At 31.6% G+C, this 23,150-nt stretch overlaps 2 protein-coding genes across 6 annotated transcripts in view; both read left to right on the top strand.

The window, feature by feature from the left end:
* Positions 1–19,433, top strand: part of LOC143202716 (uncharacterized) — a 124,420-nt gene extending 104,987 nt beyond the window's left edge. For 2 of the 5 annotated variants that reach the window (XM_076414442.1, XM_076414439.1), the window contains exons 3-7: positions 14,902–15,013; positions 15,085–15,217; positions 18,188–18,350; positions 18,414–18,562; positions 18,625–19,433. In XM_076414442.1, coding sequence (XP_076270557.1) covers positions 14,902–15,013; positions 15,085–15,217; positions 18,188–18,350; positions 18,414–18,562; positions 18,625–18,780 — 713 coding nt within the window. In that variant the 3' untranslated portion in view covers positions 18,781–19,433. Of the gene's footprint in view, positions 1–14,901; positions 15,014–15,066; positions 15,218–18,187; positions 18,351–18,413; positions 18,563–18,624 lie in introns of all 5 variants that reach the window. The other 3 variants (XM_076414441.1, XM_076414438.1, XM_076414440.1) reach the window with 2 other exon arrangements.
* A 1,077-nt stretch (positions 19,434–20,510) lies between these two features.
* On the top strand, positions 20,511–22,507 carry Rpn3 (Regulatory particle non-ATPase 3). The gene is made up of 7 exons (XM_076415214.1): positions 20,511–20,800; positions 20,857–21,210; positions 21,265–21,492; positions 21,551–21,700; positions 21,757–22,076; positions 22,127–22,244; positions 22,305–22,507. The coding sequence occupies exons 1-7, from the start codon at positions 20,622–20,624 to the stop codon at positions 22,423–22,425; spliced, it is 1,470 nt and encodes a 489-aa protein (XP_076271329.1). The 5' UTR covers positions 20,511–20,621; the 3' UTR covers positions 22,426–22,507.
* Positions 22,508–23,150: the final 643 nt, after the last annotated feature.

Genomic DNA, 23,150 nt, shown 5'->3' with positions numbered 1-23,150 from the left:
CTCAAAGTCACGGGTCAGTCCAGGAGCATGCAGCATGCAGATAAACATCAAAGAGAAATATTCATGACTATAAAGTTCTGATGTACATACGGTGAGATTAGCAAGCTCTAGCGTTCTATGGTCTACTAAAACCGAATGAAACTGTTACTGCAGGTGTCTGCTAATACCAATCGAATAAATTTAATGACGTATTGTTATAGAGAAGACCACCAATAGCGAGCAACAGGCATAACAACAACGCTCGCCAGCCGGACTTAATGATACACTGATACAGCTCGAATGGGAAGTTCTGCCGCACCCAACGTACTTACCAGACCTAGCGACTTCTGATTGCTACTTGTCTAACTATATGCAAGATAGCTTGGCTGTCACAGAGTGCAGAAATTCTCAAAAAAGTCCAATAATGTATTTCTACCAAACCAACATCGGTCTATCGAAACTGTATCACCGTATTAGCAGGGAGATGAGAAAAAGTTTTAGAAAATAGTTTGATTAATCTATATTCTACCAATATTTCTCAATAGTACCACGATAGTATCAAAACTGAAAAAAGTACTTAATATCCATCTCTCAAATGATTACATTTTTTGAAAATTAATCTCTTAGAAATTCAAAAATCTAGAAGATCGCTTCAGTAAGTGATCTGCTGTACAAACTTATAATCTAAATCTTATTTTAGATACTATTCTAACTTATTCTAAAAACTAGAGATTATTATATCTCACTCTGTGTTTCTTAATCACTTCGTATGGTAGTTCACATTTGAGCCCACGCACTTTTATCTGTTTGGCGAGTGCATTAGGATGCACTAACAGTCTTTCAGAGTACTTCCGACTAACACATCGAAGATTTACGCTCTATCAGCCAATACATTTGATTTAGTTTAAGTCAAGCTGTTCGCGTTTTGTCACTATATGTTTTACCATATTAAACGTCGATCAAAATGCATTCCCAGATATTTAACGTTGTCTGCTTGCGGGAGTTTATAATTATTTATTTTTACTGAGGGACAAGTTCTTCTACAAAGGGTGAATGTCACATGGGTAGATTTTGTCTCATTTGCTCTGATATGCCATGTTTTCAACCACAATTAGACTTTATTAAGATGAAGTTGGAGGTTTCTTGTGGCTGATATTGGATCCTTATGTGATAATAAAACAGTAGTGTTTTTTGAGGTCGGTAGGTCAGCTGTATACAATATATATAACAGTTGACCAAGAACACTACCCTGCGGAACACCTGAATATATTGGATGGAGATCAGTGTATACTTCACCCTGTTTCACAAGAAAATGTCTATGACTGTGAGTTTGTGTTTTATTCTCTTAAATTATGACTTTAATTTGGCTTTCAGCAACCTCATCATTACCTTAAAAAGAAAAATCTGAACCAAAAATTTATATTAACAAAACTAATGAGAAAAATTTTAACAAGCACTCTCTTATTACTATAAAATTACTATACATTTTACACCATAATAAGCTTTGTGAGCAGCAGAAAATATATTTAAACTAAATGAAATTACTCTATGACTAATAATTTTATATTCATTATAATTTATTTAGCTTACAAAATACTTCAATTCACTTTTCTTCTATTACAAATTTCACGTGATAAAAGAACAAAATTATTATTAAACATTTCTCTAGTAAAGTTTCTAGTCGGAAGGGGAATTGGAACAGATTACGGACCTTCCAGGATGTTATTTATGAAGGTTGGCTCGAGCATATGTGTCTTAAACTTTGATAGGGTGGATCATCTCGGCAATTTTATGGCAACGATTGTTTGACAGCGTTAGTGCGTTTCCGTATAATTTAGCTGAAATATATTACGTGAATGTGTACGAAAGTTTCGTTTTCGTATCTAGTCGCTCCGTATATTTTTACTTTAATTATCTTTCCTGTGTGTCCCTATCTTTCCTGGGTTGCAGCTACTCATACCTCGTATAGGAACATTTAATAAATTAATAATTAATGGACCTGAATCGATCGACACACCTGATTATTTGGCGGTCATACTTGTGCCATCTAACATTTTTTAGTAATCAACTTTGAATTGATTTTACATAAATGAATATTATATGTTCTATACTATATATTGCCTATAATGGTAAATATTATATATAGGTGAGCCCTATATCAACATTTGTTTTAGTTAAAACTGCTGAAAGTTCCACTCTGGCACTATAGGGTGTATTTTCAGCAAATGTCCCCATTTCAAAATGTCTCTCTAGTGGGCTGTAAAATTTCAATAGTCTGCATAAAATATTCTGGTACTATGGTCGCAATTAAACTATGTTTATATTAACCCTTTTTAGACTTTAAACGTATTCACTTTTATGTATTTTATATGCAAAATAGCTATATCACTATCATTCAGCAGAATTATTACTTGATATATATGTTAATGTTTAAATAAAAATAATTGTTGAATAACCTTTGAAAGTTTATTTAGAGTAATTGTTAATAAAGACTCCCATCTTTCATAAACTATATGGATTCCGTGTTCAAAAATGTGTTATCTCTTGGAGTGATCTATAAATCAAGCTAATTTAGCGTTTTAGAAAGGAGCACTGTCTGATAAATACAACTGCGTGACATTTTCCGTTTAAATATTTAATTGCATCCATTCTGATCATTGTCATTTAAAAAATCATTCATAAACAAGACATTGCAATAAATATTAATCCAAAATATCTTCATAATTTTCTAAAACCAATTTTTCTGGTAACATGGCGATACCGTATCAAAAGAATGATGTTGGTTTACTGGTACTCGCTATTGCTGATCTTTTTTGCAACAATACGTTCTTCAATTTCTTCAGTTAATATCAGTAGACACCCGAAGCACTAGTTTCATTCAGTTCTCAATCTCTCATTCAGTATTAACTCGTCATACGTTACATCTTGCTAATTTCACCATATGTGCATATGCTACCTAAAAACTAAAGATGTACAATAACTACAAATACTAAATAAAAATTAAACATACACCTAATCATAGAAAAAAACTATTTCATGACATAATTATCTATTAAAAATTATCGCACAATAACTACTAGAGATTTTAAATAAAATAAATGCTTTATTTATTATTGAACGGAAATATTTTTTAACAAAAATTGAGAGAGTAATCGAAATATTACCTATTATTGCCATAAAAACAGTCAAAAGTATTTTACTATTTATTATTCACAATTTTAAACTTTTTACCCTATTACATTAACAATCTTGAAAAATATCGTTCCAAAATGCTCCTATATTAATATACAATATATTGTTATTTACAAGCAAACTACCAAAAAAATTATAAAACTATATATATTACATATAAATCTATATAAGCATAAATTGGGTACATTTATACCAAGGTCGCGGTTAAGACGACAGAGTTAAAAAAGAACGTTAAAAATCAGTCGAATGAAACTAGTAGAACCAAAAATAGTAACTAAAAGTACACGACTGAAACAGTCGATAGTAAAAAGTAGTCAATTACTAAACAGTCGATAGTTTCCAACATTTTGTACCAATACATATCGCTGATCAAAGTATCAACAAAAGTCCATAAGATACTGTATAATTTAACTCAAATAAATAATTTATTGGTAACACTATATTCTAATTATTAGTTATTAACAACACCTGAAAACATTAATCAAATATTGTCATCCGGAATGCTATTAATCAACCTAACATTTGGTATTTTTGCGTCATGTGCTTTGTCGTAAACAGAATATAGCAATTGAATAAATTTTTTTATATTCCGAATTCATTTAAAGTACTAAACGAGTAATCAATTATTTCCTCATAGACTTCTGTAGCGAAGCCAACTTTTGGGTAAAAAATAGAGTATTCAGCTATAAGGACATAATAGAATGAATATACATAATAAAGGAGTAAAACAATTAGAAGTACCCTCAGTCACACGTTTCAATGTACATTAAATATATATATATATATATATATATATATATATATATATATATATATATATATATATATATATATATACATTGGAAATAATTCTAGAAGAATTAATAACAAAAGAATAAAAACCTGGGATTTGAAGAAAAACCTGTTGTATGCCCAACAAAAGCAAGAAATAAATATAATAAGAGATAGATAGTGAAAGGATATAATATAGTAAACCTATATAGTTAGAGATAGAAATAAAAGATAAAATTATAGAAACAAACTCAGCATTTTAGGTAAATTAAAGATTATTGATTGTTTCGTGTCTAAAAAGACTAGTTTATAGCATTTTAAGCCAATTTATTTTAAGTTTTTGAGCCTAACAACTCTGAATAGAACAAACCGCAATTACCAATTCAGATGATCTTCTATGAAGTACAACTCCACATCTAGATACCAGGAATGGACTATCAATATGAATAGCTGACATATACGCAATGTTTGTTTCTTAATATGTTTAGCCGCTATTTCCATTTAAAACAGTTGTAATTCTTCACGGAATTGATTCATAAAATATCTGAATATTGACTAACGGAATGCTGTCCAAATTTTATACAAAAATGCCCGCTAATAGATTCAATGATGTGATTCAAACATGAAATGTTCTCTGGTCCATCTAGAATTTTCAAACTTACCATTAAGTTAGATTTCTTTTAACAAATTGTAAACAATTACTATAACTTTAAACTCTTCGTATATGATCTTTTGGTGTCTTTATGAAGAACGTTCCGCTAGATCCTTCAACCTATTTCTAGTAAATCTTAATTTCCGAAAATCCTTCGAAAAGAACTAGTATATTTTCCAAGAAAATGTAACATTATAGCGTATCTCGTTTTTCAGTGATTAGATCTTTTAGATCGAAAAAGACTTAACTCTCGTATGGGCTATTCGAAAAACGTTAAGGGCTCCGTAGTTTTTTCTTGTTTTGTTGGTAAACAGGGCGATTTTTCTTCCTGGACGCAATATCGTGCGGGATCCGAAATCGGAGAACGGGATCCGAGCGATTTTTAAATAAATACGAACTATTCAAACGAAGAAATTGAGGAACTGGCTCGATATACGTCCGTGTTTTGTAACTTGATATAGGTCAAAGATGAAGGCGTAAATAGGAAACAGTGGCTCGGAGCTCGGCTGGGAGTAAATTAAACTTTAATTCTGTTCAGGCGAATCGTGTATAAACGGATTAATTTGTTGATTTGCCGAAATAATGCAATGTACAAACTCTCGGAAATTTTCACGAAAACAATTCTACGTAAATCAAGTAAAAAATATTTATATTTCTGGGATGTATGTGCTTTAAATCACGCCCAATTGACACGTGTTAAAATACACACACAACTATTGTTATTAGGTCCTTGTATGTGCTCCGAATTTGTTTTAACTTTAAATAGCCAAAAATATGCATATATAATATATAAAATTAATATATAAATACAAAAAATATATATAAATATATAAAAAAATATGGCAATATTATTTTGAAAAAATCATCGTGTTGGCTTGGCAGTGATCCATTTTCGCGCCTCTTCAGTGTTTCGAAGCCGTGTATTACCAACCATGCTGCATCGATCTGAACAAATAGTAATCAGAAGTTGCTATGACTCGTGAATATGCTGAATAAGTTAGGTGGTGTGTCTGTTACTTGGTTTTTCTGTTCTTACAACAATACATGGTTCAATTTGTTCAACTGACATCTATAATCCAGTTTCATTTGGTTCTAGCAGTCGTAATATATTACACCTTTCCACTCCCACTATATCAATCGATATCAATATGGCTAAAAGTCTAAAAACAGTTGATTAATCAACTGCTAAGCTCTCCGAAAGTCTTTTGCGAGTTTAAGCAGGGTTTTCAACTATAAAATCTTGCAATTCATTATTTTGAAACTTTGTGGTCGTCCAGGCTATTCTTTGACATTTACATCAAAATCATCACCAGATCATTGAAACCAAAACCGACAATAATATCGATCTTATGAGGTTACAAAACCCTAAGTTTCAGGTTTATCAGTTCACTCATTTCGCATTGATAATTACCTAGACTCAAAAAACGATTTTGAGAGAGAATTCAAAAAGTACCTGTATTGAAATAAAACTATATTTTAAACAAAAATAAATAGCGAGAACACCGGCACCAGTCCAATAGATATGAAAAACCTTTGTTTTTAGAAAAGATATTTGCTTTCGCTATTATTTTTTGATATTAAAAGTTAAAATACACGATCATATATCTAAGTCTTTCTTCGGGTACGGTAAAAAGATCTTCTATCTACTTTCACATTCAAATTTTTATAATAGCTATTCTTATCAAAGAATATATGGAATTTGTATCGTCTTCACACTACAGATCACTATTACTTATTACTTCTACGATTACACTATTACTTCAGATCTCATTTTTCTGAAAGCTGAATATTATTAATCCAACTAGAATATTATTTTTTCCATTCGTGATGTCAGACGAAGATGTACGAATTCTTGTCTGTATAAAATGTGAGATAGGAAAGGACGGAGATAAATGCTTGGAACGGTTAATTTTAAATGTCTTTATATTCTTCAACTAGCGACCCGTCCCGGCTTCGCACGGGTGCAATGCTGATACTAAATTAAATACACTACAGAAAAAATATGAACGTTGTATATAAAAACATAGCGGCCCGCTCCGACTTTGCACGGGCATAAAATATATATGCCTATGTCACTCAATGAAAACATGATTAAAATCGATCCAGTATTTTTGGTTCATTCATTACTGCCCTTGGCCTGCACGCATTAAATTTGGAGTAAAACAATTCCTCTTCCCCTATACTTACTATGAAGATTTCCTGCTATCTTTGGAATATCTAAATTCATACAATTTTTATTACATTACACATTTTTAAACGCAAGTTTTAAATTTGTAATATCTCCGAAAATATTTGTTTAATTTATATGCTGTAAGGAACCATATTGATCTATATTAATTGCACACTGTATTTAAGGTACTTAATGCGATAAGGATTAATGCCGTATTGCTTAAAATAGCTTCGTAAATAAGCCATTTTCTCACGTAAAAAGTAAACAATAAAAATGGTTAATGTGGGTTATCCCTAAAAGATAAACATATACCATCGCGGACTTTTTTGTAGACCTTTTTATGGTGTACAATACTGTAGTACATTAATTTGATCTAACTCGTAGGGTTAGGCAGCGTTTTTGCTAATTGCTAAATAAGCCTAAAAAAATAGGTTAATTTACGACATCACGTTAGAAACCTCTAAAATTAGCAATGTTGCCTTAGTATATTATGCATGTATTATACATATAAACCTTCCTCTTGAATCACTCTATCTATTGAAAAAAACCGCATCAAAATCCGTTGCGTAGTTTTAAAGATTTAAGCGCACATAGTGATATAGGGACAGAAAAGGCGACTTTGTTTTATACTATGTAGTGATGATAGTATAAGCGAGACAGAGTTGTATATATATTAATTCACGTGATAACTTTAAAAAAGAAAAGGAAAAAAAACTAATTTCTATTATCATGTACTAAATAATATAATTTTAAAGGAAGTAAGATTACGTTTATAATGAATGTTCTGTGGATGTGTAAAAAGGAATGGAATAATAACACCACAAATGTTTTATCCTGTTTTAATATATTAATTGCTATTTTTAAATAACATAGCATAATAAATATAAATAGTACAATACAACTTAAATAAAACCTAAAAACTAAAGATTTTTCAATAACCATAACTACTAAATAAAATGTAAACATATACCTAATCATTGAAAAATCTAATCCATGATGAACCTAAAAATGATCGTACAATAACTACCAGACCCTTTTTAAATAAAAGTTTTATTTATTTTTGAACGGAAATATTTTTAAATTACTGTGAATATTATCATGTTCAACTTTCCAGATTCCAACCCAGATTTTGAAAAACTCGTTCCCAGGGGACAGATATTGCGGGTATAGAGGAATATTTTACGTTTAACTGATATAATTCAGGTAGTTTCATTTTATGGGTTTGCCAAAAATCCAATGGGTTTTCTAAACGCCCAATAAATGGAATTTCCAAATACTGCTAAATCTGTAAAGTTGCTGCAGTACTTGGAGTAATTATTTCTTTCATTCTAGCCATTTTTTATCAAAATATCTCCAGATGTTAATACACTCTTGGTCAGTTGTTTTGTCTTGAATTTCGAGTTGTGAAACTATATTTGTATTTTTTGAATACAATTTGTTAGAATGGAAGATACCTCTTTTGTAATAACTTTTTGTATCGTCTCAGCATTATTTGCAACACCAAATCCTGCTTTTTTAAATCTAGGATCTAAACATGTGAACTTCTAGCATATCGTATTCATTTCTAAAACTGCCAGTTTTTTATTGTTGATATCTAATACACAATTTTGTCATTTTTCCCCATTCACTTGTTAAAATCCTGGATTTGATGGAATGTTGCAGTCCTCTTATTAACGATATAATTAAAGACATCGTTGGGATATCTTTCACCAGATAACTCGGTGGTCATTATTTCAATGGGATTTAAAAGTTGAACACATTCTGTTAAGATAGTCCATTCGTTAACAAATAAATCAACAAAATAAATTGTTGAATATTAAATTCAGTCGATTGTTCACAACACTATATATATTATATATATATAGTTTATATATATATATATATATATATATATATATATATATATATAGTTTATATATATATATATATAGTTTATACATATATATATATATATATATATATATATATATATATATATATATATATATATATAAACCCACTAGTTAAGATGGGGAATCACTCTTTAACCATCAAAGCATTTCATGCATACAAATGAATATGGTGACTTACATTTTTAGATCATCAACTAGCACTCTAGTAACTCTTAAGAATAACGATTAGATGATGAAAGAATCAAAAACAGCAAAAGTCCTAGGCACAGTTAGGTGTAATATTATTTATTTATAAAAAAATCTCAATAGGCATTAATCCAAATATTATAGTTGAAATAAAATGAATTAACAAAAAGTCTCCGGTTTACCTGAACATAGCTATTATATGTTAGAAGTGCGACTTTATTCATCAACATAATTAATAACAACTAAGTATCTAGAAGTTGCCTTTTTTTTTAATATTAAGTAGTTGTTAAATTTGTTTTTGGTCGTTTTGAATAGCTTTCATCAGCTGCTGTCCATTGACGATATTTTTGTATTTTTTTCAGATGATTTTGACATGTTAATGTTGTTGTGCTGACTGGTTATGTTACATGTACAATAATTGTATAATTCGGTTAGCACTAACACTATTCTATGACTTCATTTGGATAGGTATCGTTTGAAGGTTAGATCTATCCAGAAACCATATGGATCCGTCAACAATGATGCCATCTATGCTTCAAATCAGATACCTGTTAAGTGAATTTTAGTATTTCTCTAATACAAAAAACCACACTTCTAGGTCGGTTTATATATTGCTTTGTGCACTTCTATTTTTACTTAGCTTAATAATTCTTTTTTGCCAATGAATTTATAGCAATAGCTAAGTATAAGTTCCAATTCTGGCATTCACTCCTTATCCTCATCATTTTCTGTTTCTATGACCAGATATTTAAATGTTCTATTTGTACATCCTCAATTTCAATATTTATTTCTTTTAGCTCTCCCAAGAATATGACAAGAATATTTTTATGACGTTTTGCTCTTATTCATTATCATTCCATATTCTCTTAATTTCATATTACGTGCATTTAATATTTTCTGTAGCTGGTCTGGTCCCAGCATTTGTTGTTACTACATCATTTGTAAAAGCTCTTATAAGATTCTTATTTTTTCCGTATTTTTATATGTAGTCCTATTTTGTCTATTACAGATTACTTTATTATTCTCTTCATTAATATTATAAACAGGGTTGGTTTTCAACAACTTCCGCTTTGTCTAGATTTTGAATTCGTATTCGTATATCTGTTTCTGGGGTGTGTACTTTTACACAGAGTAAACCCCCTATGATTATTATAGAGCATACTCTATTGTAAATTTCCACCAATAATTCAGTAGCCTTCTGACCCATAAAAATAAATATAATTAGTCCTTAATTAGATTTAATATTTCACTGTTTTAATATTGCTGCTAAAACCGATGATTCATATTGTTGAAATAAGCAACACATGTATTTGACACGTATGACTGGTTTAGATCGCTATTTTCTTGTTTTCCCTTTGGCAGTACATATCATATATATTTAACATAACACATGGGCTGAAAAGTCTCGGGCGTAACAAAGAAAATGCGTTTTTTTTTCAAAATTAGCTTTATTCATCAACGTATTCTCAGATGACGATCATTTTGATTCTAGAGTGAAGTAACCCATGCTTAATCCATTGTCACATATCACCCCAAAAATTCCGGTTTGTTACGTTTTACCATGTCCAAATGCTGCTCAGAATCATCAACACGTTCTTGTTTTTGATCAACAGTGAGCAAACACTAGACCCACTTTGAACAGAACTTTCTCAAAGGTCAAATGCTCATGCAATATAAAACACCCGTTCTTTTGATATATTCTACATCATCGGTGTCTCTACGACCACAAGTCAAGTTTGAAGTTATCAAACCAACGTTTTATTTTTGTTTCTGGAGCGGAGTCCTTATAACACTTTTCAAGCCATTGTTTCCCTTGAACGGCATTTTTTCCATCAAAAAAACAGTTTAAAATTAAAACACGAAATTGTGTTTGAGTCATTGTTTTCACTGTTAGCACAATAACACACAAACGTATGAGTATGAAAATATCATGAAAATTTAACAGGCTAGTACTAACTGAAAAAGCAGTGATTGTAATAAAACTAGCGCCATCCATGTGTGAGGCTCGGGACTTTTCAGCACATGTGGTAATGAGCCTTAAACAACCTCCTGGACCCTGCTCGTGGCGACACTTTTTGGAGTTACTAATAATGTACTAGTAGCTAGTGTTTGGTGTCTGCTGGCATAGAACCGGCCTTATGCTTTTTTTCATTTTTCGCTTTGACAATATCACCTCAATGAATGATAGTAAATCATCCAGCATCGCTTATAAAATTTTTGAGGTCTACCACATCTACACTCCTTATTTTTCTTGATTTGCATGTCACCTTTTAATGAATAATTCCGTCTATATTACAATAGTTCTGCTTGTTTAAAAAACTAATCAAATGCCTACACAATAATATATGTCCTTTACAGGTACCTTTAATGGGAATTTGAAGTAACCAATTAAATTCGTCAAGTAGTGATCACAACTTTTTTCCCGAGTTCCCTATTAAATTGTCTGATAATATTTCCATAGTCCACTTATTATGCTAGTACTGTTTCATAACTCCTGTTAATGTAATGATTAGTTTCTTTGTAAAAAGGTTTAAAGGCTAAAATTCATGTCATGGTCTATTTCAATGTGTTTTTTACTCCCATTGCCACTAAGCCTGGGGAATGATCCTCTGGGAGGCTTTCCCTTCTTTATCTTACGGAAAAATTAAATTACTTTAATTTTTTGAGGAAAGATAATAAACACATTACAATCGTTTATTTTTCTACATTATTTACACTTCGCATCCCTGAAGTGAATCTTTCAACATTACTGGGCCGCATATTCTCAATTAAATTGTCGATATTAACTGAACCACTCGAAGGAGCGACGATCGACTCTCGAGAGCTCACATCCATTTAGGAAGTTCCCCTTAATTTTTAATTTCCGTCCATCCGAAATCGTATTTTCTTTTGCGCCAATTTTCAATCACCAAACGTACGTGACCATAATCTGATCTGACCCTTGCCATTTCATTTATTAGTGGGGCCGTTACTAGTCGAAAAGTGGTCCTCACCGATGACAACTGGCCATGAAAATTGAATTCGAATTGAATTAATTACTAAATATATTTTTATTTTCTTGGTTTGGTTCCAATTATGTATATTGTCACTTGCCTATTCTAATTTTCGTGTAGCTTCTTCACTATTGTTTCCAATAGCAAGAATCGCAGTATCATCAGAATAGGTATAGAAATGGCCCTAATACACTCCCTCATAGTACACCTGTTTTAGTTTATTTTATTGTAGATTAGACTTCCTCTTGTTTGACTCTAAACATGCTGGCTGTAATGTAAGATTTTGATAGTTCAGTGTGTTGTTTCGGCAACACTTTCTATCGCTTATGAACAATCCGCCATGCCACACTTTATCGAAAGGCTGGTGCTACGTCTAAGAATATAACTAAACATAACTAGCTAAACTAAAATTATACCTTCATAAGATTTTTCAATTACATCTGTTATTCTATGTGCCTGGTCAATAGTGTAATGTTTATAAATCCAAAAGTATGTTTTAAATACAATTAATACATAATTAAATGTATAAGATATTGCCCTTTACAAGATATCGATTAGCAGAAATCTACTTCTTTGTTGAAAAGGTCTTCTTAGTTAAGAAGAAGAATTCTTTGAGTAGATACAGTGAATAGTATTTTAAATCAAAGGTTAGGTTTTTTAAAAATCTGTGTGTACGGTATTTAAAATCGCTAACAATGCAAATAAAAGTATATTCGAATACGACAAAAAGAATTCTAATTTTTTGTCTATGACTAGCCATTAATAAAAACAACACTCTAAGAGGTGACGCGAACGCAGCACTTCAGGATTCCAAGCGAGTTTGTGTCCAGAAACCGACCAAGAAAGTGCCAAAGCAGGCAAAATTTCTTTTGTATTCAGAACATGAAGTACTTCGTCGGTTACCTATAAACTGTGAAAATAATAAACCCATATTATTATTAAAAACCAGATATAACTAGTGTTGTTCGAATTTATAACATTATCAAATATTTTACAAAATATGTCATTTATAATATATTAATAGTTAGTTCTTCTTCTTCTGCTACTTTTTCTTTTTTGGCAGTTGGATTAGTGAAATGAATGAATTATAATTAGATTATTTTCGAATATATCGATTATTGAAATATATCGATTAGGTCCAACACTATATGCAACATATGGTTAGTACAATCTTAATTTACAAATTAATTTATTACTTTTGTTGTGTTACATCAATAGGAATTTCTGAGTTTATAATTAAAACTACCTAAGCTAAACTTAAGGGTAACATTTATACACTATAGAAGTTCGTGTGGTTTAGTTCGCTTCATTTTTCTGATTTCCTGTGCGTTGTCTGTCCAGTAGAAGTATTGCCTTCATGTTCCTACGATTTAACAACCTTACTTCGCGTTTTAAGGCGAAATCTTGGATAATTTGGTAGATCCATTTAATTTCGAGGTCATGGTGTAATTCTTCGTTAATTGCGTAACGACAAGTTTTGTTAATTAATCGAGAGAGTTTGTTTTGGCAGCGTTGGATAACTCGTCGGTTTGATCTTTTAGGGCAACTTCATACTTACATCTCATAAGTCCACATAGACTTTATAAATAACTGATAAACCAATTTCTTGGATCTTAGGCCAAGTTGAGAGCGTCTTCTCTGCTAACGTTATGTTAAAAACTAAACTATGGATGTGGGTGGTAAATGGCAAATACCAGAAGATATATCAGTATTATTTAAATAAGTTAACATGTCAATTGAAAAGTCCCCGGCCTGACACATAGATGAGTGGAGCAACTTTTATTATTGTGAAAAAATGGATAAAAAGGAATTTCGCGTGTTGATAAAATATTGCGTTTGAAAGGAAAAATACAGTTGAAGCAAAAACTTGGCTTGATGCCGAGTTTCCAGGAAAATCAACCATCAAGGATTGGTATGCTAAATTTAGACGTAGTGAAATGAGCATCGAAGACGGTGAACGCAGTGGACGCCTAAAAGAGGTTGTTACCGACGAAAACATTTAAAAATCCACAAAATTATTTTGAATGACCATAAATTGAAATTGAATGAAAGAGCAGACACTCTAAAGATATCAACTAAACATGTACATCATAGCATTCACGAATATTTGGGTATGAGAAAGCTCTGTGCAAACCGGGTACCGCGCGAGCTCACTTTTGACCAAAAACAACGACGAGTTGATGATTCGAATTAGTGTTTGAAGATGATGAAGCGTAATAAACCCGAGTTTTTGCGTCGTTATGTGACAATGGATGGAACGTAGCTCCATCAATTCACTCGAAGTCCAAGATTATGGCGTCTATATTTTGGGATGCGCATGGAATCATTTTCATTGACATTAAAAAGGAAGGACCATCAACAGCGACTATTACATAGCGTTATTGGACCGTTTTAAGGACGAAATCACCGAAAACGACTGCATTTGGGGAGAAACAAAGTGCTGCTTCACCAAGATAATGCACCGTGAAAACGATGGCAAAAATCCATCCATCCGCCGTATTCTCAGATTCAAAAATGCTATCGAAAAGTTGGAGGGTCGCTATAATGAGTGTATCACCCTTGAAGGGAATTATGTTGAATAAAAAAAAACTAATTTTGCCAAAAAAAGGTGTTTTACTATGGTAGGCCGGGGACTTTTCAATTGACTTGTTAGAAAAAAATATTATAAGTTATAAGAGAAAAATAACGTAATTTTGCTACTCATCTTACAAATGATTGTTTATGTCAATAATTATCAATTAGTTCAATTAATTTATCAGCCAATTCTTTTGGTATACTTTCGATTATGTCATATATTATAGTTATTTGGTTACTGTCTCATTTACTTTGTAATATAAACCGCAAATACTACTGAATATGAAATTATTATACAATTTTTATTGAAATCGACGATATAACTATAAAATTAAAAAATGCTACTTTCATACTAGTTAACAGATTAATTTCTGTTGCTTTTGAGTTTGTTTTCCCTTTAAAGGCATTATTATATATATTATGATATTTCTTTATTTCGCTGACTTAATTATGTTAATGTTATGATAAGAACTGTTCCAATTTTATTTCAAGGTTTGCGGAAAATTGACCCTAATATGTCGTCTACCGCCACTCAGATACCAGGGACTCATGCGCCGCCATCTTATCCAGTGAGCCAAGCGGCCGTCTTTGCCGAACAAAAGAGGTAAGTCGGAGTCTCTGGCCCCGCAGCTTTATTGAAATAACTAATGTTTTAAGATGTGGTTGGGGGTATAGTAACAGACTGATAGCGGGTGGTGGTCCACTACAACCTAATCCATGGTATACTAGTAGGGTCATCGGTGGTCCCCAGTGCACGCAGTGTCCAGGAGTTTGTCCGGTTCCACGCAGCAGCAGCAACCCGGGACAGGTAAATATCGATTCCTTAGAAAATATATTTGAATTGCTGTTGAAAGAACCACCAAATGCTCGCAATCGTGATATTTTCATCATAAACAGTCTTTAAAGAATAACTGATCTCAATAGATATCAGGTCATATCAAGTCTTAAAAATGGATCATGTGAACCAAGTCTAGAAACTACATCTACGTCAGATATGGTAAAAACAATACGGAATATGGTTTTGATGCATCGTCAATTGACCAAGTGATATTTTTAGCCAAAATGAATCAATTGTATCAATACAGATTTGGACGAGACAACAGTAACAGGTCAATTGAAAAGTCTGCCATAGTAAAAGACATTTTTTTGGCAAAATTAGTTTTTTTTTATTCAAAATAGACCTCAGTTTTGGCGATCACTTCTTCAGACGACATTCGAGAAATTCGAAAATTTCTTCCCAGCTTCTTTTGAGATCTGAGAACAAGAAATAGTCGCTGGGGGCCAGATCTGGAGAATACGGTGGATGAGGAAACAATTCGAAGCCCAATTCATGGATTTTTGACACGGTGAATTGTCTTGGTGAAGCAGCACTTTGTTTTTCTTCAAATGCGGCCGTTTTTCGACGATTTCGTCCTTCAAATGGTCCAATAACGCTATGTAATAGTCGTTGTTGATGGTCCTTCCTTTTTCAAGGTAGTCAATCATCGCATCCCAAAATACATACACCATAACCTTGCCAGTCGACTATTGCTTTTTCCCACGCTTTGAGGAGGGTTCATCGTGTGCAGTCCACTTGGATGACTGTCGATTGGACTTCGGAGTGAAATGATGAAGCCATGTTTCATCCATTGTCACACATCGACGCAAAAACTCGGGTTTATTATGCTTGATCATCTTCAAACACTTCTCCGAATTATCAACTATTCGAACAACAAATATTCGTGAATGATATGATGTACACGTTCAGTTGATATCTTTAGAGTGTCTGCTATTTCATTCAGTTTAATTTACGGTCATTCAAAATCATTTTATGGATTTTTAATGTTTTCGTCGGTAACAACCTCTTTTGTCTAAACTTAGCATACCAATCCTTGATGGTTGATTTTCCTGGAGCGGTGTCTGGAAACTTGGCATCAAGCCAAGTTTTTGCTTCAACTGTATTTTTTCCCTTCTAAAAGAAATATTTTATCAACATCCGAAATTCCTTTTTATCCGTTTTTAACAATAACAAAAGTTGCGTCACTCAAAATGTTATAATTCACTAACTATTGATCCGACAGCTGTCAAATTTATACACGATCTTTTGAGGCTTAGGGCTAACTAAAAAACATATGGATGGATTTAATTCTAGTAACGCTATCTATGTGTCAGGTCCTTTAATTTGACGTGTTATATAAGATCGTACAAATTCGACGATTCAATATAGAAATCGCTGTGGAGTTAGCAGTAGTAGTAGTAGCAGATTAGTGAAAGAACCTTACATGTGTGATTAAATTATTGTATATGTAATCTAATAATGAGCAGGTCATTCATTTAATGTTAATTATTGAGGCAAACACATTAGACGTCAACAATTTAAAAAATGCCAAGGTTAATATCAAAGGCTATAAAGTACATGTATTGTAACTACCATTCGTAGCGTAGCGTCTATCATTTGAAAGAAAACATATCAAATAGTTTTCCTGCAAAACACACCAATTTGATATAATTCGCATCACCTTGGTATAAAAACAATATACCCAGTGTTTGTGAAGAAATGGTCAGATCTGATGCAAACTATAAAATATGAATAACATCGTATGGCAGACCTCAAATAGATATCTGAGCCTTAAGGAGTGGCGGTAGAATGAAAATTGGAAGAGAAAATATAACAATTTTGTACTGATAGAAGTGGTGCTTGGGGAATAACTTTTAAAATCATGCAGAATTCACCGTTATCGAAAATACCAGGATTTTTTTAATTAGCGCCTGTTGAAAGTTTATGTCTTCAATTCCAAAACTGAAATCACAATAGTGAGGCATTTTTTATATTTATCAAGTAAAGGCGACATATAAAGGTCTAAATGAAATGTGCACACACCTCTGGTATTACATTTCAAACAAAGTTCCCCAGGAAACAGCTGCACATATCCTCCAAAGGGCGTCCTGTTTAGAAATACAACCATTTGCTGGTTGCACTGCTATGGTCTCGATTGAACATTTTAAGAGGATGTATCTTTATTTCTGTCCGTGGTCACAAGAACAAGTAAATATAATATTATCATATCAGTATGGTCAGTATGGTCAGCTTAAATATTCATTAGTTCATGTTGGGGGAACCAAGTCCTGTAATATTATAAAGTCTAATCCTAACTAAATACTAATCATAAAAACATAAAAGACACAAATTCCAATCAATGAACCCAGAGAGAGGGCATTAAGATGGTTATCCAACAAATTTCTACAATCAAATCACATTATGGGAAGTCATGAAGGAAACATGGTGAACTAAATAGATTGTTTTACAATCAAGCTATTTTATTATTACTATTTACTTTCAAATAAAGAAAATTTTGATAAATTTTTGTACTATTTTATCGTTAGATTATTTAATTTCTCCATATATTTTCTATTGAAAAATTAAGAAAAACCCCACTTAGTAATTATCTAGCATAATTTTTATTGATTTTTCATAATTCTGAAGATATACCATTCTTCCACTCAAAGACTGAACAGTAACATACAATGTTACTTTAATTATACGTATTAATATGTCATTGCTTTAAAGGGTACTTTAATATAGTTTATTTCTTGTAAATTAATAAAACAATCGTTATATAAAGAAAAAATGCTCGATAACATAGTATCATTAAATTAAATTTTAAAAAAATTACCAATCAGTTAAGACAATCAAATGGAAGAGGTACCAAATTTCTCTATATTAAATTGGACAATTGGTCGTAAAACTATATTGTAATTAATAAGCGGTAGGTGTATTTTAAAATATTTTCGTTATTAGAGCCAGCCAAACGCTTCAACATCGTCAACCTTAAGAAAACCTAGACCCGTCAGCCAACCCATCCCTTCAACAGTAAATATCAACGGCGAAATGATTTCCAAATCGACATTACCGGAAATATCCGAATTTAGCCCTAACAGTCCTCAATACGCCTCAAGCAGCAGTGAGTGAAGACACAAAATCAGTAAATTCCTTGCCCGGTTTCTTAACATATATATTTTTATAGTATTAGATGAATTTGGTACCAAAGATAAAGACGACGAACTACAAAGCTCGGAAGAACCCACGCTGAAAACTCGGAGTTTACCCGCTTGGGTTAGGTCGAAACCCCGACCCTTATCCACTGAAGATGATTTAAATGATCTCTACGCAAAAGTAAGTAATAAAAATTCTAATTCAAATAACTTGTTGTTTAACTTTGTTTTATTTCTTTTCAGGTCAATTTCAGTAAAAAACGAAAAAATCGAATGAGAAACGACGAAGCAGCTATCATAGCATTAAGTAAATCTAGAAGTCAGTTTCTTCATAAGGATACCGATTCGCTGGTAGATAATGAAGCAGTCATTGTATATGACGAACGAACGGCTTTATAAAACCCCATTTTCACAATAATGTTCGCTGTTTTAAAGATTTTAAACAAGTACTGTTCAAGTTACCAGAGATTTACGAGATCTCTCCAAAGAGTAATGTATATTGATGAAATTTTTATGAATATTATACCATACTATTTCAATTAAATAAAAGGTATAAAACAATTATCTAACCATATAAACATCATATCTTATGTAATATTTCTAAAGACTTAATATTTTTGACAAATAACAAATATTTATTAGATATATTTTTTCTGTGATAAATTTTTAATTAGATTTAGTTAGAGTCGTTAGGTATAAACTGATATAATGTAGAATATCTCGAGTATGAAAAGAACATCCAGCTGAACTAAAAATATGTCTGTATTTTTAAGTAACAGTGGTATTTTCTTTGTTTCAAATCATCGCCTAAAATATTATCCAAAATCAAAGCTTAGACGTTGTATGAAACTCTGCTAGAACTTGATCATGAAATAATACCAAACTGTAATCTAGATGTTTAGAAATAGATTGTTAACTAATGCAGTTCCAAATATCACTCACCCAAGCACCGTCAATCATATTTGCTTTTAAATATTATGTTTGTGTGTTTTTGTACCCCATCAGATGAATTCTACCTATTATATATATAAAATAAAATTAATACACATTTATGACGCTTTTTATTCATTTACATAACGTTAAAAAACGTGCATTTTTAGTAAAATAAGTTTTTTTAGAGATTTTACCATTCAATTGAATAAACTTAAAATGAATCATTAAATAAACCTCCAGAGACTTGGAACATTGAAAAAGATAAGATAAATACATTCAAAAGTAATTTATTATTTGTCAATTGAAATGTCCTTATCGTACTACATTAATAAATATATACTGTTGTAAAATCATATATTTAAACGCAAGCATAATTCGGCACATAGTGTAATGAAGTACCACACGATTGAACCCAGCCAATAATGTTATACTAACAAACCAACCTTATGAAAACCATCCAGAAATTTATTAAAATAAATTACAGAAATTTGCAATGCAAGGTCAAGTGATATAGAAATCTGTAACGCAGGATAAGGCGATAGAGAAATCTGTAACATAGGGCAAAGTGATATAGAAATCTGTAATATAAGACACAGTTTTATAGAAATCCGTAATGTAAGGATCAGTGATACAGAAATCTATAATAGATTATTGCGGAAATCTGTGTTAAAATATATTAATGAAGCCAGTCATATATTATTTTTACAGAAGTCTGTAATATATTTAAATTAGGGATGGCAAAAAAATCGATAGAAAATACAAATATCGATATTTTTCGGAAAAATATCACAAGAAATAGAAGAAATTAATATAAAAAATAGAATAAGAATTGAGAAGTCATAAATATAAAATTACTCGTTATTCTGCGAACAGTGGAGTGAACTTGTCACAGTTAAAATAAAGGATATTTTATATTTCATAAATGAAAGTAGTGGAATTAGTCGATAGTAAAAAGTAGTCAATTATTAAACAGTCGATAGTTCCCAAGTCTAAAAAATTTCATTTTACCCTATTACATTAATAAATAATTTTGAATATAAAGTGCCTAAATGCTGTTTTATTAATTGTTATTTCTGTAAAATATGTTATTTCTAATTGTTTTACAAACAAAACATTAAACCATATTTTTTAGTCATTTTCCGTCGATAGTTCCCAACGCTAGTCAATATTTAATTACTTGTCATTTTTTTACTGTCAATTTTAGAAGCATTACAGGACAAAAATTTGACGTTTGGCGCATATTTGTATGATATTTGTTTTCTTCCCAATTTTTGTATCTTTGTAGTGCAATACGTACAAAAATTAAAATGGTTCTTGTCGAAAATGATGTAGAAATGAAAAACGCTGATAGCCCACCTGGCCCTGAAGCAGGTGATAGCAAACGCGATACAGACTTGCAAAGTTTACAGGAAATCCGAGAACATGCAAGGCAAATTGAAAAAGCCGTTTCAAATAAAGAAAATCGATTTACTATGCGAATTTTAAGGTATAGTTACTGATCGATTGATAGAATTGATATCATATTAGTTTAATAACTTTTAGGTGTTTACCGAACACTAGAAGAAAACTAAATGGTGTGGTTTTACGAAGCCTGATTACTCAAATTTATCCTCCATCAGAAAGGGAAGCACTATTGGCTTTTGTTGAAGAGGCCACTGGTGAGATTGATGCACAAACAAGAACCAGATCTGCTACAAAGAGTCCAGTACCAGAAGTGGATGCTTACATAAATCTATTGATTCTGGTACGTCTTATTGACACCAATAGATTAGAAGAGTCGTCAAGATGCTCTCAAGCTTTAATGAATAAAATAACCAGTCAAAATCGTCGAACTATTGATCATATTGCTGCAAAATGTTACTTTTATCACTCTAGGGTAGCTGAACTTACGAACAGGTATAACAAAATTATAAATATATACGTCATAAATATACAGTTTTATCTTTTTAGGTTAGATTCCATAAGAGGATTTCTTCATGCAAGACTGCGCACTGCTACATTAAGAAATGATTTTGAGGGCCAAGCGGTGTTGATTAATTGTTTATTAAGGAATTATCTTCATTATTCTCTTTATGATCAAGCTGACAAATTGGTTTCAAAATGTGTATTTCCTGAAACAGCAAGCAATAATGAATGGGCTAGATTTTTATACTATCTAGGAAGGATTAAAGCTGCAAGGTATATCATTATTGGATAGAAGAGGAAAAAAGTTGGAATAATGATTGTCATTTTTTAGGTTAGAGTACAGTGTAGCCCACAAACATTTAGTCCAAGCTCTAAGGAAAGCACCCCAGAATACTGCGGTTGGATTTAGACAAACTGTTCAGAAACTATTAGTAGTTGTTGAATTGCTTTTGGGAGATATCCCTGAAAGACAAGTTTTTAGGTAAGTTTAATTAGACAGAATTTTAATGTAATGTTCACTAATTAATTTTTATTTAGACAATCATCTATGCGTCACTCTTTGGGTTCTTATTTCCAACTAACACAGGCTGTTCGTATGGGTAATTTACAAAGATTCAGTGAGGTACTGGAAAATTTTGGCCCACAGTTCCGGCAAGATCATACCTATACATTAATACTTCGTCTTCGTCATAATGTTATTAAAACTGCGATTAGAAGTATTGGTTTATCATACTCAAGAATTTCCCCACAAGATATTGCAAAAAAGCTAGGCTTAGATTCAGCTGAAGATGCTGAGTTTATTGTAGCTAAAGCCATTAGGGATGGTGTTATTGAGGCAACTTTGGATCCTCAAGGAGGTAGGAAATTTTTTTTTAATTAACTTCTAAAATAATTAGTTTCATTTTAGGATATATGAGGAGTAAAGAAAGTACAGATATTTACTGTACTAAAGAACCTCAGATGGCTTTCCATCAAAGAATATCATTCTGTCTTGATTTACATAACCAGAGTGTTAAGGCAATGAGGTATCATAGTTTTGTAATATTATGATTTAAATATCATTTTTTAATTGTTATTTTCCTTAGATATCCACCTAAAGCTTATGGAAAGGAATTAGAAAGTGCTGAAGAAAGAAGAGAAAGGGAGCAACAAGACTTGGAGCTTGCCAAAGAAATGGCAGAGGAAGATGATGATGGTTTCCCTTAAAATATTTTATTTACTTATTATTTTTCAATGGTGTAATAATAGATTGTTTGCTTTAGTATTTAAATGAAATTTAAGAACATAATTTGGTCTTTTCATAATCCTTTAAAATATATACAGTAAAAATTCAAATCCAACTCACAGCTTCCTTAAAACAGTATCTCCTGTTTCCTTTGCTATATATATAACATATGTTCGCCCATGTTATATAAACATTAGTTGCTCTTTGAGTACCGTAACATGCACAATTTCTGTATTGGCGTATAAGATGTTTTTAAAAGCGCCCTTGTATGCATAGAACAGATAGTGTATTGTTAGATACACATAATACAATCTTCATTTACTGCAACTTTTCTGTTGCACTTGCATCAATTTACGATTAAGACAAGTGCAGAATCAGTATGTATTTCCCAAATCAAAATAGACTAATTCAAGCTAAAGTTTAAAGTAATATTTATACATCTGGGTCAACTCAGTTCTTCGTTGATTACTTAACGATGAGCAATGATAATTAATCGAAACAAATTGTTTTAGCTAGTTGAATTTCATGTCTTATTATCCTATCATATTTTAAGTCAAGTTGGGAGTAATACGAATTTTAAATGATATAGATCATAGAGCTGGAATTCCTTTCAGGATATATACGGATAGTACCTATAGAGGTATTAGAAATGTTTCAAGATTCGCCAGGAACTCCCAGATTAATCAGGGGACAAGCAATGCTGAGG

The sequence above is a fragment of the Rhynchophorus ferrugineus genome, unplaced genomic scaffold (genome assembly GCF_030347505.1).
Source record: "Rhynchophorus ferrugineus isolate W39M unplaced genomic scaffold, kcgeb_rfMv2 rfM9, whole genome shotgun sequence".
Lineage (NCBI taxonomy): Eukaryota > Metazoa > Arthropoda > Insecta > Coleoptera > Curculionidae > Rhynchophorus > Rhynchophorus ferrugineus.
Note: the sequence above shows the minus strand (reverse complement) of the source record. Positions and strands in the feature narration are given on the sequence as shown.

Coding starts and splice junctions, on each gene's coding strand:
- Rpn3 (XM_076415214.1), top strand. CDS start 20,622: ATGGTTCTTGTCGAAAATGATGTAGAAATGAAAAACGCTGATAGCCCA. Junction 21,493..21,550: donor GGAAGGATTAAAGCTGCAAG/GTATATCATTAT, acceptor GTCATTTTTTAG/GTTAGAGTACAGTGTAGCCC. Junction 22,245..22,304: donor CAGAGTGTTAAGGCAATGAG/GTATCATAGTTT, acceptor TATTTTCCTTAG/ATATCCACCTAAAGCTTATG.